At 39.3% G+C, this 16,778-nt stretch overlaps 1 protein-coding gene across 1 annotated transcript in view; it reads left to right on the top strand.

Annotated features, from left to right (window-relative positions):
• Nucleotides 1-13,376: 13,376 nt before the first annotated feature.
• Nucleotides 13,377-16,778, top strand: part of LOC121371845 — a 38,687-nt gene continuing 35,285 nt past the window's right edge. Inside the window, exon 1 of the mRNA XM_041498047.1 lies at nucleotides 13,377-13,655. Coding sequence (XP_041353981.1) covers nucleotides 13,590-13,655 — 66 coding nt within the window. The 5' untranslated portion in view covers nucleotides 13,377-13,589. The remainder of the gene's footprint in view (nucleotides 13,656-16,778) is intronic.

Raw genomic sequence — 16,778 nt, 5'->3', positions numbered from 1 at the left:
ACTTAACTCAAACACTTGCATACAACAAACAAAAACATATATACACAGCTAAGAGAGATGTCCCCATCCAGCCACCATAAAAGTTTGGTAGAACTGGTAGAGACATATCATTTGATTAAAACATAATAAATAAGTTAAATAATACATTAATAAAAACATTTAGAGTTAAAATCGCGACGTACTCCCTGACAGTGTGCAGTAGCCAACAACGTCTGAAAAAGGGGGTTATACAGTACGACTCGCTGTGTTGTCGGTACTTCAACTGCTAACACATAATGCAGTTTATTTTGTCATAGTTTAATGCCATGTCTAATGCTGTCGTAAATATAGCGGCTGTTAGATACCATTTATCTCACAATAATAACACCTCGTCAGCCTCTTGGCATAATTGCCTATCTCATTTGTAGAGCTTTTGTAAAATATGGGGGAAATGCAGATTTTTTTTTATATGAACAGAAATACACTTCTTAAATATGAACACATTTTATTTAATTAAAGTTCAACAACACGATAATCTACATGTATCAATCTGCTGTCAAGTCAACACACCAAAAACGTCCAAATAACCATCCATACTAACTTTAACTTACAATATTTGGGATGTAATGTCTGATCGTCAGCCTCTTTACATAGGCTAAATAATAAATATAATGAAATTCGTGTTCAATTGTGTTACAAATAAAACATTTACGATTCTCCAGTAAAGTTTGGTTAGGTTTATATTTGTCAATCTTGAATTAATATGTGTGAAGTGATGGTCAGACTCGCCAAAGCAGTTCTATATTTTCCAGAAGAAAGAAAAGTAAAAGTGTTTTGGAAATAGCAAACACCTACTCCCCAAAACCCCCCTCCAAAAAACCCAAAACAAAACAAAACCGAAACAAAACCCCTATTGCCGTGTGCAATTTAGAAAATAATCGGCTCATAAATAAATAACTTGTAGTAAATTCCATAAGATGAAGAAAGGCGTTTTCCGTGAGAAGGACTATAGCCATTATCTAATAGAAGTAAGAATCTGTGGATTCTGAACAACATAACGGGTTAATGTGAGACCAAAACATCACCCATTGAACCTTTCTGAAATAACCTCTCTATTTACCATTTCATTTGATACAGAATACCTGTCATGGAGAACTAGTTGGGATGGGACATATCCCAAACCACGCTGTAACGAACTATGCCATTCTCTTTGTAATTTATCAAGTCTATATATACTGAACAAAAAAAGAAACTTCCGATTTGTACATAAAGTATTTGTTGTGTTAAAGAATTCATTGTGTAATGAAATTATATAGGTAGTATTAGCCTTGAGCTGTATTATCAGGATTCATGAATTTTATCGATTATTTTTGCACTGTTAATAGTCGACAACGTGAAATTCAATTTGCACGTGCATGCATGGTTCGACATGTCCCGTGTAGTATTCGGTCAATTTGTTTTACTTGTCTTACTGACATTGTTGTCAAGTGAACGAAAACTCTTCAAAATTTGTAAAAAAAATTAACGTTTTTTACATTGTAGCATTTTTAGTATGCCAAGAATACCCAATAATTTACGCGAACGGGCGATTGGCATGCTTGATGCTGGCATGTCGACAGAAGACGTTGCAAGGCATGTTGTGAGTTCTAGTCGAGCGATACGAAATCTTCGCGTAAGATTTCGAACGAGAGGAAGCACCAACGTCTTGCCACGTCGTGGACGTCCGCGTGTTACAACGCGTGGTCAAGACCGCTATATCATGAACACGCATTTGCGCAATCGATTCCAAACTGCCACTGCTACTGCTGCTAACACACCTGGGCTTCATAATAACCGAATCAGTGGGCAAACTGTTCGTAATCGTCTGCGGGAGAACGGTTTACATGCACGACGTCCTTACGTCGGATGCGTTTTAACGCAACGTAATCGTCTAAATCGTCTTAATTGGGCACGTGTACACACTCGTTGGATACGGCGACGCTGGAATACTGTTCTTTTTTCGGATGAATCCAGATTTTCTTTACAACGTGGTGATGGCAGGGTGCGCGTCTACCGTAGGTGAAATGAACGCTATGCTGACTGTTGTGTTCTTGAACGAGATCGTTTCGGGGGTGGGGGTTGTGTCATGGTCTGGGCAGCCATTGCCCATGGTTATTGTTCACCACTAGTCGTCATTGATGGCAATTTAAATGCTCAACGTTACCGCGATTACATTCTCGCTCATCACGTCATTCCTCTGTTCCATAACAACGCCAACATCTCGATTTTTCAGGATGATAATGCCACCTCTCATACAGCTAGAGACACTGTAAATTTTCTTAGGACAAATAACATTGATTTCATTGATGACTGGCCCGCTAAAAGTCCTGATCTCAACCCCATCGAGCATGTCTGGGATAGTCTGGACAGACGATTGAGGCGTCGTCCCAACCCACCCGCTAACGTCAACGAACTTCGTCAAGCGCTCATTCAGGAATGGAACAATATTCCACAGGCAGAAATCAACACTTTAGTCAATTCTGTGCACCTATGGCCATGATTTTTACACCCAAACGATGCACCAAACTCTTTAAACGCATATATAACAATTATTCCCCCGGTTTGTTTTCATCAAGTTATGATCAAGCAAAGTTAGCGGAAGTTTCTTATTTTGTTCAGTATAGATCCTATTTTTAATTTATCAAGTCTGTATAGATCCAATTTGTAATTTATTAGTCTGTGTAGGTCTACACTTTAATACTTTTACACTGGTGTGTTATGTCGCAGTGGCATGTAAAACTACACAGTGCATTGCGGATTTTAAACGGTGTTATTTTTCTCGTACCAACCAGCCCACCACAACTGGCCAAAAGGCCGTGGTATGTACTTTCCTGTATGTGACAAAGTGCATATAAAAGATCCCTAAAAATATAACTGGTTTCCTCTGAAAACTCCGTGTCCGAATTACCAAAGATTTGACATCTAATAGCCGATGATTAATTAATCAATGTGTTCTAGAGGTGTCGTTAAACAAACTAACTTTAAACGGGAGTTATTATTAGTTTAGTGACACGGTGTCCCTGTACACCACTCGTCACACAAGTTCGACACAATCGACCAGTCTACAGGTACTGTTTTTCAGCGGGTCTTCATTCGTGAGGTATCTACAATAACTAACACAAAGGCTGTGCTGTCGATCTGTCGGGTGATTATGTTAATTTGGTCACGCGGGGAGAGTCGCATACAATCAGCCTTGGAAACTAGTAAACGAGGAAGTTGTGTATATTTTTGGGCCGAGACCCTGGTGACCGAGCTCTAAAGAACGTTCTAGTTTTAAAATATTCCGGGGCTATTCCATGTGAAATCAGTCACTTGAAGTACTTATGCACTCTCTCAGAATCCGCGCCTGTAATTGTTAACTATCATTTGACAAATGCTGTAGCAATTTGTGTCATAATGTTTGATTTTTGGAAAGGATATTTGTTAAATAGTATTAAGTTGAGCAGGTCTGACAAGGCCAAGTATTTCAAAGGACATGCAACTCGGCTGAAAGTCTAAGACATTTGATGACACACAGCAGGTGTTATAGTGGGGCTTAGTTTGACAGATGTCATCTTTGTTTATTATTATTGTGTCAAATTAGACAAGCTTGTGCAGGAATCAATTTTAATTTCCTATTCCGCTATGGTAATTCCTGCAGCTCAAAACTGTCCATCAGGCTGACCGAAGTGTTAAAATTTGCACACAATGGACGATTAAATAGAGAATAATACATGAGTGGCCGTTAGATACCATTTATCTTACAACGTGTTGTTTTAAAATGTATCTTACGAGCGAAAGCGAGTTTGATACGTTTTTAAACAATGTGTTATAAAATAAATGGTATCAGCGGACACGAATTTATTATTCTATTTCTTACATATCCTCAAAAACCAGGTTTTAAGCAAATGTTAACATCTTTTTCAACTAAAAGTTATTTACAGCCCTTGCACTTACGCGTCACAGACAAATGATTGTCAGGTTAACTATCAATCTAATTAAAATTAGCTCCACTATTACATGTGGATCTAACAGCAGCCAGTTGGAGCTCATGTCCACCAATCAAAACCTTACTTGCAGAATTATGCCAGTGATTTGAAAATAATTTGAAAACATCCGAATTATCCTGAAGGTATACGATATGTTTCATGTGAATTACGAATGCCTTATTTAGACCAGTAGAACTAATTTTAATCAGATTGCTAACAACACTGCGTAGTCTCCAATGTCCAGGTAACATTTCGTCTGTAAATAATAATTTAAATATTGATTTTGAACAATAAATTAGGTATAATCCGTAAAGTATCGGAGAAAATCAGTGACGACATATTTCGTTGGATCAAGGGCAAATGTCGCGTCAAATTTACTGGGGTTAACTTTCAAATGGTTCACGTATAATAAAATTTCTTTGTCTATTAAAGGCCTTTAAACTGATTTTGATTTTTTTTTCTGGCACATTCCCGTATAATGAATGAAGTTAAAATTCATATAAAAATACATTATTAACTATTAAACCCATATCTACTCCAATAACAGTACCTCCTCCCCCTTAAAACATTAATCTATACCATTTGATTGTAATTTGTTAAGAAACCTTACATTTTTAGTCCAACAAATTCATTTTAGTGGTATGGATTTAAAACTTGGTAATATATACTGAAGGCCAAAAGAAACTTTACCATAGTTTTAAATCACTCTGGTGTAAAAACAACAAAAGATAGTCGCATGAGGTAAAATATATTGACTAGATCAATATGTCAACATTAACATAACTAAAAATGAGTGTCATTCAGCATCTGATAATGACGTCACATTTTCCCAAAGCGAGGTGGTGTACACAAATCGAGCTTTCAACTTCATGGACGACATGCAAAGCATACAGACAATCACTCAAGTCCAATAACAAGTCACATTAATAGCGTGTGTGACCACCCCTTGCACCAATACAAGCAATAATTCTCCGACGCATAGAAAAAATCAGTCGTCTGATGAGGTCACGTGGGACACGTTGCCATTCTTCTTGAAGGGCCTGGATCAGTTCCTGTTGGTTGGCTGGAGGGTGTGGTCGTTGTCGAACACGGCGATCCAAAACATCCCAGAGGTGTTCTATGGGGGACATGTCTGGGGAGCGTGCAGGCCACGGCAATACGTTTACGTTGTTGGCTCTAAGGAAGTTCTGTACGATTCTGGCTGTATGAGGTCTAGCGTTGTCTTGCTGAAAAATGACACCACGTGGCTGCCGTTGGAGAAATGGTATTGCAGTTGGACGAAGAATGTCATCCCTGTAACGTTGAGCTGTCAAGTTTCCGTGAACGATGACCAATGGTGTCCTTTCGTGCACAGATACCTCCCCACACCATGACACTCCCTCCACCATATGGCACGACCTCCTGAACGCAAGACACACGCTGTCTTCCATCAACTCTGAACAAACAGAACCGGCTTTCATCAGTGAAAAGAACCCGTAGCCAGTCACGTCGCTGGCAACGTCGTACAGTCCTAGCCCATGCCAATCTCAAACGACGATGTGGTGTCAGTAAGTGTCCTCTATATGGTCTGTAAGCCCTTATTCCATGAGTCCTGGGTTGCCTGGCCACTGTCTGTCTACTAACCCTGTGACCTAAGGCATTCATTGCTGATGACGTCACTGTCAGGAAGCGATTTCGTAGATGCAAGGTACGCAAGTACCGGTCATCACGGGGCGAAGTCACCCTGGGTCTGCCTGTTCTTGGCCTGTCTGATGTCTGCCCTGTTTGCCTGTAGCGTTGCATCAAGTTTGTAACAGTAACACGGGAACAACCGAAGGTTCTGGCGATGTGGGCATGAGTGGCTCCCATCTGTATCATACCCAGGGCTCTCTCGCGTTGTTCTGGTGTCAGTCGTGGCATTCCTATGGTGTTTTTTGTTTTTTTATCTGTGTGGATGTCTGACATGCCGTCTAAACCGTTTTTATACCCTTATTACACGTGCAATTGCTGTTGTTCATAGTGCACGAGTTTTTCACTTTTCTGTGTGTTCCACCCAAAACGTGCAGTGGGAGGGTATAATTTTCTGCATACATTATTGTTGTGTTTGGGCTATGTGTTTTGGATTGAGTTACTTTTTAAAAACAATTAATTTTTTCTTAAATTCCAAATTGAAAATGGTAAAGTTTCTTTTGGCCTTCAGTATAGTTTAATATAAATTTTAATGGATGGCACATACCATGACCTTTGATATACCAGTCGTGATGCGTTGGCTGGAACACACTGCAACAAACTTTAGATTGTTCGTACCAAATATGAACAGTATCAAAATAAAGGAATAAATTTGTTTCCCCAAACTCTTCTTATTAAACGACAAAAAATATCGGTTTTATCCTGTTCTACCTGAATGCGTAACTATGTGGGATAGTCGTATCCCACGCAGCTTTCCCACATGGACTAAAGTCTTATTGCATGAAAACTTTATAATTAATACCGGTCTGTAGGATGGCGCATATAAAATATCCATTACTACTAATGGGAAAACGTAGTGGGTTTCTTGTATGAATATATGTCAAAATTACCAAATGTTTGACATCCAATTGACGATGATTGATAAATCAGTGTGCTCTACATAATGGTGTCGTTAAACAAAACAAACTTTAATTTGTGTTGCAGTGTGCGAGTTGGTGATGGGAGGTCATAACACAACAATATCAGATTGATACATTATTGGGGTTTTGTTGCAGTGTGCGAGTTGGTGATGGGAGGTCATAACACAACAATATCAGACTGATACATTATTGGGGTTTTGTTGCAGTGTGCGAGTTGGTGATGGGAGGTCATAACACAACAATATCAGACTGATACATTATTGGGGTTTTGTTGCAGTGTGCGAGTTGGTGATGGGAGGTCAGAAGACAACAATATCAGATTGATACATTATTGGGGTTTTGTTGCAGTGTGCGAGTTGGTGATGGGAGGTCATAACACAATATCAGATTGATACATTATTGGGGTTTTGTTGCAGTGTGCGAGTTGGTGATGGGAGGTCAGAAGACAACAATATCAGATTGATACATTATTGGGGTTTTGTTGCAGTGTGCGAGTTGGTGATGGGAGGTCATAACACAACAATATCAGATTGATACATTATTGGGGTTTTGTTGCAGTGTGCGAGTTGGTGATGGGAGGTCAGAAGACAACAATATCAGATTGATACATTATTGGGGTTTTGTTGCAGTGTGCGAGTTGGTGATGGGAGGTCAGAAGACAACAATATCAGATTGATACATTATTGGGGTTTTGTGGGGGGGGGGGGGGGGGTGTTGTTGATTGATATCTGTATTTTAAATATTATGTTGTTAATTTGTAGTGTTAACATCTAAAGGGGCTATCTTGAGTTGGCAAAATAACATATGTCTAACTAATACTCTTTTTTAACAGTTTGAGGTATTCATTGATTATATGCAGTTTATTGTTCAGAATATCAGTGTCTATATATCCAATGTGGTTTTTGTATTCCTAATGTGTGTACAAGTTGAAATTTCATTGAGCTTCCTAATGTATTTTGTTTTCGTACGTACGAACTTATTTGGAGGTAAATTAGCTTGGACACCAACAAACCTGTTTAGATAACAAAAAACATTGTATATACATAAATTGACATTTCAAATAAGAAAATGTATTAGTGTGTAATTTTAGTTGTTAGGAATGATCCGTTAGTCAGACACATGTTACAATGACAGCAGACTTAGGGTTCTTTTAACACAGTAAACTAAGACGGCAAATATGACAGTAATTTATTTTATGATGATCAAATAAAAATGGTTACTTTCTCAGCCATCTTTATTTATTCGTGTAAAAGAATAAACCTAAAACATCTATATTCTTCAAGACCGTGTCTCATTCAATATTACCTGGATTACCCTTCATCTGTGGTATTCAGGTGAAGTATTTTGTCTTTTCTTTTCTACCTGTCTGACAGGTTGTGTCTTGCTCTGTTGAGCACCTGCAACAAAAGGGTAGACTACTTGCACATGTATTCCCGTTGAGCGCCTTGAGCTAGGAAGAGCACCTACGTGAACTTTCCTGGATTCCCACATCCCACATCGTAGGGGAGCACAGCTCGAGTATGGGAACTGTGGTGGAATACTGTATCGTACACACCAATCAATCACCAAACGGACGAGGAAAGGAAGGAGACCTAGGATGACAGGGACGTTTCAGAGGTGGGGTTGGAGGTGTGGGAACAAAACCGGTGGCTCAACTATCAGCGGAGGTCACCCAGGTCGACAGAGGCAATTGGGGGCGGAGGGTACAACAGTACAACTGGCAGCTCAAATGCCAGAGGCAGTCCTTCCTGTTCACCGCCCCCACCGGACTACACCTGAACGTGCGCCACCGCCTCAACGCGTGATCCCGCACTTTTCATGTATTACTTCACAGCCTCTTACTAAAGGCTCATATAGACTGGATGCGGCGCGTGCGTGCGGTCTGCCTGGTGCGTATGATGAGTATGCGGCTTGCCTTTTGGGTATATACACGACATACGATTGTTTCACTGCAGCTGACGGCTTGCGTTTTGGGTATATACACGACATACATCAGACCGCACACACGCGCCGCATCCACTCTATATGAGACAAAAGGACCGGCGGTGATGACTGTCAGGGTGTTGACGAGAAAACTACAAAAATGCCAACTGCAGGAAGATTTCACACCCAGACCCAACACCCATGGAAGAACCTGTACCTCGTCCCCTTGAATGATCCATTGACAGAGGCCGCCACCAGATATAAATTCCAGCTTACTTAATGATTACAGATCAGACATATTAGTCATACTTGTGAACACCGATGCATTTGCAAATGAGATTGGTTGAGTATCATATTCTGCATCTCCCTCAGACACCCATATTCCCTTTACCAGGCTCTTCAGCAACGACAACAAACGACTGCTGCTAATCGTGTTCATTATTGGGCAAATAATTCGTAGATCCCAACAGTTTGCTCAGTATCAATATTCCTGTTTTCAAGTTCGCACATACGTGGACAAACACCACTCTATTGTCCCACTGTTGTATCATGTCCTCTCCATCTTGTACCATAACATTCTGCCCAGCTGATGGCCACTCGACTCGAGTTTCTAAACTGTCTCCTAGAATCATTGTTATGACTCTAAAATTGTACATATTCCTCGTCCAGCCTCTGTCGTCTTGGTGATGTCTTTCGGATCTTGTTAGGTAAACAGCTTTGAAACGGTAACCATATTTATTAGCTAGTCTTATAACATATTATACCTTATTACAATCTAATTAAAATTAGCTCCACTATTACATGTGGATCTAACAGCAGCCCGTTGGAGCTCATGTCCAGTTGACCTTTCATTCGACCAATCAAAACCTTACTTGCAAAATCATGCCAGTGATTTGAAAAGAATTTGAAAACATTCGGGATTATGCCGAGGGTATGTGACACAGATGGACGAGAGATTGACTATCAGTAAGACATATTGTCCAAGAAACAAGTCAAACAAAACATTTTAACAATTTTATATACAAAATATGAATATACAAAATGACGATATCACTCCAAACACATCACTACCCCAACCTTAAATTAAACCCCCCAAAAAACTGTATTCTGGTGTCCATGGTAAGCCAGTCTGAGCCAACTAGCTTCTAGTCAATGTTCGAGCCGTTGTTAAATAATCTTTTCAACCAGTTCAAGTTGTATCAGTATAAACTCATCTGAAATTCACTCATTGCGAATACTATCAGTATTTTGATGACGACCAGACACTAGCACATCTTGGTTGGTTGGCTGTTGACATCTCTTGCAGATATCCTAATCACAGTCCACCACCACGCTAGTCTGTAGACATCTCTTGCAGATGGTTCTCCTACAGTTCCGCTGGTTACATCTGTGTCATCCCTCACACCCAATTATAGCTCACATAGCTAACCTAGCTATCGTAGCTCGCACAACTCATGGTTCTGGCTCACGCTCAAACCCAAAGGCTGAAACAAAAATGTCTACAAATAGGATCACTTAATATAATTATGGCAATAAACTACCACCTCATTATTAAGCCCGTCTTGACACTTATAAAAACTATTGTAACACAATAAACCAAATTAACCTTAACCCCTTGTGTGTTGTACCATATTTACTCCTGGCGCACAACAACACAAATTACGCTTAACCCTCTAATACGGTCAGTTACACAACCGAAAACATACACTATACGCACACCCAATTATCCTATAACAAAGTAAAACTACCCAAGTTATAGTACCCGATATTATGCACTAATATACAACACCACTTACATGCATATCTAAATACAAACAAATAAACAACCCTATTAATAATCACCACAAACAAATTACAATTAACTAAATTGCCCTGTATTTGAGCCTTGGGGAAAAAATATAGTCAAACTATCTGTCCAAAAGACTAAACCACACATGGGCGGATCCAGGAAATATTTTTAGGGGGGGACCAAAAAAGAAGGGCACATTGACTCGTCAAAAGGGCACCTTACTACAAGTTTTGATATTTACAATTAATATGAATTCCTACAGTTCTACGTCATAATATACTAGCAATAATGAAGTAAATTGGCGTCACTCGCGTTAGAACCTCAATGGGGCCCCATTGAGACTCAATAACACAGACACATATCTGCAAGCTTGCGCATGTACACGGAAATCTTGATTTCATTTATCTACAATATAATTATTGTTTACTTAAAAAAAAAAAAATTCTACAAACAAAAAGGGCACTTGGACATTTTGAGGGCACTTGAACAATTTTTTGGGGGGACGCGTTTATTATATTATTATATAAACCCCCTCTAACATCATAAAATACATAAAACTAATCTTTTCTGTGACAGTATACGAAATAATTCGGGTGAATTACGAAGTATGCCGGAAACTAATTATATAAAATTCGTTTCAAAAGGGAAAAAATAAACCGTGATGGTACAGCCATAAAATCTGTTTATACTAGTATACAATCCAAAGTTTATTACTGCACTTTTCCCCCTGTTTTTTCAATTTTGAAATAGACCAACAAGTTCGCCTATTGCATAAATAGTCTCGCCCGATATTTTTAGAATTTGTATGCTCCCGAATAACGCTATAAAAGGCGAAGTGTAATTGGTCGATATTTAAATTGTTATTTATTGAACTGTCACCTGGACATGGGATGTCCACGCAATGCTGTTAGATCTACTGGCTAGACCCAGTAGAGCTAATTTTAATCAGATTGACCTTATTATGGATGGTATAGTGAGAAAAAGCTTTACTGACATTTTGGATATCGTTACCACATGGCAACATAACCCTCCCCTATGTCTTGAAACATGCAAATAAATATAATTCAAAATTAATGAGAGGAAAAGTTGACATATTTAATGTATCAAGTAAGAAAATATCACATGGTTAGTGATATTCAATGTTGGGCTATTAAATAACTACTATTGCCATGTGAAAAAAACGTTGACAAATGCTGCATTTAAGTCTGTTTTGTAAATATGAACATCCTGCCCCCACCCCCATCCGTAGTGTTTTTAAGCTCTATCTCACTATTAATAGAATTGTATTAACTTAAAGTAAAGTAGGTCTAGTGAATTTTTAATCGTGGCTGGTAAATTAGAAAAATCACTGATCCCATGGCTAGTGGATTTTATACAAATTCTAGAAGTCCTGAGTATTTACGTATTTACGTTATAGTATTTACGGGGTTAATTCATCATGTTGTACAGTATTTCTGTATATGTATGTATGTATGTATGTATGTATGTATGTATATATCAAACCCTGGACATCGAGATGGTTCAAATCAAATTAGTTTATTTTTGTTTTATATCTGGTAGAGGTGTGGTTAAATATTTGTAGAAGTTAGCATTGCTGTAAAATAAAAAATAAATAAAAAATTGTGTTTCGGCATATTAGCACATCCTGGACATTTTAAAATCATACAAATCTTTCAATATTGATGTTTAATTTTTCAGTACTTATATATGATCACCTGTACTTTCCAAAACAAAATATAATTATTCTATTCTTTTTAAGTCATATTAGGCTGACAAAAAGAAAATCGGATATAAACCGGTGGCCCTTTTGGAAATGTACCCCACAAGCACATTTTCGTGGCTTTGTCACTGTATTGACTATCGACATTTCCGTCAGCGCATATTCCAGCTGTACTTTGACAAAGACATGATAGCACGTAGAATATTTTTGATACATACCAGTCACGTTGCTAGGCTTGTCATCATGGGTGTAAGTGCGCAGCCTTTTATTGCACCACCAACACCAATAACAAGAGTACAATTCCTATACTTGGTTTTATTGATTTAATGTTCTAGATTAGTGGTGTGTGATCTGATGGCCGACACCAGGACGTTTTGGAAAGTGTTTGTTATCGCAGTAAACTAGTACATTGTATGGCTATTTAGTTTGTTCTGAACACAGAGAACTGCAAAAACAAAAGATACTTGCTAACAGGGAGCTGGAGAAGTGATTAACTATGGTGAGCTCCGTGGTCTAGTGGATAAGCTGCTGGACAATCAAGCTGACGACAGTGGTTCAAATCCCGTCAAAGCTGGCTAACACATTCATTCATCTTTCTCATCTATTACCCTCTGCCTATCATTCTCATTATCTTAATATAAAAAACTTTCCGATTTCTCCCACGATTTCAATCTGTTTCGACCCTTTCTGTCAATTTCCTCCGACTCTGTCTTCTGAGCTGTCCACACCATCGCCTACCTGTCTCAACTTCCTCTACGGGTGCAGTCTCTGTGTATATCCCTGCACCCACCTGGCATCCTCGTCCTCTGCCGCTAATAAAGCTGGTCTGACCCACGGTACTAACTAACGACCGCCGGTAGTAGGGGTGCATAATAGGTGGTTACAAGTGCCTCTTAACAATGCCAGAAGTAACTACTGAGCACTCCCCGAAGTGGTCAAACTAAGCGCACAGCTAAAAGCTGATGGGGAACAGGTGTGTGGCACAGATAGTCACAAGAGACAAGCACCTGTCGCGGTTGGAGAGACAAGGACTGGGATGTGGAGGTGGACAGCGAAAGAAGTTGAAAGATAGGAGGAGTTGCCAGATCGGGAAGAAATGAGATGGAATTCAAAGGAGAGAAAGGAAAGGGAGCACTGGGATAAAAAAACAAACAAAAAAAACAAACAAACAACAACAACAAACTATGGTGATGCTAGCATCTACAGTTTAGAACCAGTAGGTTTTAGCTATCAGATTACATTTCTGATAAACACAATACAGTCGTTACACAAGGCCGGCCAAGGATGGTGATATGACATTAGCTCACATAAAGATGGTTGGAAAACATGGAGGATGGTTTTGCTATTTTTGGTAACAGTGTCATGGTCCAGTACACTAATGTTCCTGGATGATAAAATCAAACGACACGTTCGGCACGTTTTCAGCAGCCACCGTTGGTATTGTCAGTTATTTCTTAGGAAGCACATTTCACATGAGCACAACTTTGATTTGGTCTTAACGCGCGGTGCTATTTACCTTGCTGGAATAGATCACCACATTTAGAATTCGTTAACATATTTTGTTTTGTTTGTTTGGAAACACCATGTCTCGTTCAATGCTACCTGTATCACTGTGTGTGATTGCGCTTGTCTTCACCTGTTGTATTCAGGTAAAGTGTTTTTATTGTTTTATATTTATATCTAACACACAAAATTACGTTTTGGATTTATTTCTAAATTGTGTTAATATATTACAATGTATATTAAATTCCTTTTAAAATTAGTGTGTGATGTTCGTGCTTTTAAAATTAAAATCGCAACATCAAAATGATGTCTAATATCAGACTACTAACAAAGATAAATAGTGACGTGTAATATCTCAGCTTAGAAAGTCTGGTCTAGTACCGAAATACGAAATTATTACCTTCCTGAGAGTTCTAAATGTCTACTACAGACAACAGTTTATTAAAACATAATTTCGTTATAGGGACAACACTACTGTGTTTTCTGATTTGCGGACATTTATCAGTGGTTCTGCTCTTGCACATTTAGTTTGAATTACAATTAAAAATAAAACCTGCACCCCATCACCGCACGCACAGTATCAACAGCCTATACTATAGCCCGAGTACTCTGACGGTAAGAGAGCTGGACGGACATTTGGACAGTTGTAAGAGCGTTTTAACACCTGTCCAAATGTCCGTCCAGCTCTCTTACCGCCAGACTATTCGGGCGACCTATACTCGAAGGCTGCTATATGGTGTATGGTGCGAATAACAACAAGACACGTGTATCTTTATTTGAACAAGCACTGAACTATTGAATTCAACGGGGAAAAAAGTTAAACATTTATAAACTAAACTAAATAATCCTCTTTAGAAAATTAAAAAATCTATTTGATCACAAAGTTGCGTTATAATTCAACGCAAGAGCGCTCGCACGAAAACCGTCAAATACGCTCATATCGGGTGTCCTGTTTCGATACACGTGTATTGCAATAAGACTTGTCACGTGATACATAAGTGTATTCGATAGACTTGCGTGTATTGCATTAATTCTTGTATTGTGATTGTATTAATTAAATTCTTGTGATTGTATGACTTGCATATGTGTATTGTATTAATTAAAGACTTGCATTGTATTGTAATTAAAGACTTTCATATGTGTATTGTATTAATTAATTCTTGAAGACTTATTAATTAAATTCTTGCATATGTGTATTGTATTAATTAAAGACTTGCATATGTGTATTGTATTAATTAAAGACTTGCATATGTGTATTGTATTAAAGAGTTGTGGCGTCAACGACTTTTGCATGGAGAAAGTAAACAAACGACTGTCACATTCATAGAAATATTGACAAAAATCAGGTTAAAACGATCAAAGGAATTAAGAATTAATACGTTTTTAACACCTTTCTTTCTATGATTTTTAAAGACTGTAATTTGAAACAAAAACTCCAATTAAAAACAATGTTCTGTTTATTGAAGTCACATGATTTGTAAAATATATAGTCCTTATACATTTTAACATAATTATATTTATTGAAACTAAATGCATCTTGTATGTTTTAACCAGACAGGTTTACCATTATAATCATTCGTGTGCTTAACTTTACATTAGAAATATTAGAAACATTTTCATAAATTAGTATAGACCCTTCCCATAAAGATGTCGTCCACGAATCAATAGGAAGCGTGTTGAAGCGTGTCTTTCAAAGGCAACAATCAAACGACCGATAAACGTCATGTCTTTCTGCTCAGTTGGAATTACTTTCATTCATACATTTACTGACAAATGGACCGGTAATGACAAAGTTATTACGAGTGGTTTTAAAATAATTTTTTCACTGCGAATTGTGTTTTCTGTCGGCTTATAATTAGTAGGTGAAAAGAGTACATTCATAATACTCTTTATCAAAAAAGAATCGCATAGGCAAAATATTCATGGAATTATCTCTTTAATACAAAGTGGCATACTTTCGTTATTTATAATCGTTTCACAGTCAAATTTGACATGAGTATGTGACAATGTTCTTGCTATGGACTGACGGCAGTGGAGGCGTTTTCGTCACCAAACAGCGTCGCACGAGGACGCTGAAATCAGTACCTTGTGTGGCCACCAGCAGCAGCAGTGAAAGAAACGAAAGTTTTATTTAACGACACACTCTAACACATTTTATTTACGGTTATATGGCGTCAAACACATGGTTAAGGACCACACAGATAATGAAAGAGGAAACCCGCTGTCGCCACTTCATGGGCTACTCTTTTCGATTAGCAGCAAGGGATCTTTTATATGCACCATCCCACAGACAGGATAGTACATACCACAGCCTTTGATATACCAGTCGTGGTGCACTGGCCGGAACGAGAAATAGCCCAATGGGCCCACCGACGGGGATCGATCACAGACCGAACGCGCGTCGAGCGAGCGCTTTACCACTGGGCTACGTCCCACCCCGCAGCAGCAATCACTGCGCGACATCTTGACAGACTGAATGAGTCTGAATCCGGGCACGTGGAATCCTAGCCCATTCTTCCTGCAGTGCATGTGACAATTGCGGAAGCGTCTGAGACTCCGGATCACGCTGGCGTACACGTCTGTCCAGTTCGTCCCATAGATGTTCAATGGGGTTGAGATCTGGCGATCTTGATGGCCATGGCAGCACATTAATGTTCTCATTCTGTAGGAAAGCCATTGTTACACGTGCCGTATGCGACCTGGCAGTGTCCTGTTAAAAGAGTTCTCTCTGTCGATCCAAAATGGGAAGCATGTGACGGCGAAGAATTTCATCTCGGTAGCGTACAGCTGTCAGGTTGCCTTGTACGAACACAAGTTCACTTCTACCGGTGTATGAGATGGCTCCCCACATCATGACACTCCCTCCACCGAATCTGTCAACTTGGGCGACGCAGTTGTTGGCAAAACTTTCATTGCGGCGTCTGTAAACACGTTGTCGTCCACCACGTCGCTGTAGAAGGAAACGTGACTCGTCGCTGAACCATACTCGCCGCAAGTTTTCCAAGTTCCACCCCTGTACCCGTGTAACAGCGAACACGTAAATGTCGATGTTGACGTCGCAGGACGGGGCCAACATACGGTCTCCTAGCCCGTAAACCAGCTTCTCGAAATCGGTTCCGAATGGTTTGTGCAGACACCCTTCTCAAACCAGGTATGCGTCCATCAGTGTTCGTTGCTGTGGCAGTTCGGTGACGCAAGTGCAGAACCCGGATGTAGCGATCTTGTGCTGCAGTTGTTATGCGAGGTCTTCCACTTCTGGGCCGGTCTTC

The sequence above is a fragment of the Gigantopelta aegis genome, chromosome 4, assembly GCF_016097555.1.
Source record: "Gigantopelta aegis isolate Gae_Host chromosome 4, Gae_host_genome, whole genome shotgun sequence".
Lineage (NCBI taxonomy): Eukaryota > Metazoa > Mollusca > Gastropoda > Neomphalida > Peltospiridae > Gigantopelta > Gigantopelta aegis.
This window is presented reverse-complemented; position numbering and strand designations above follow the sequence as displayed.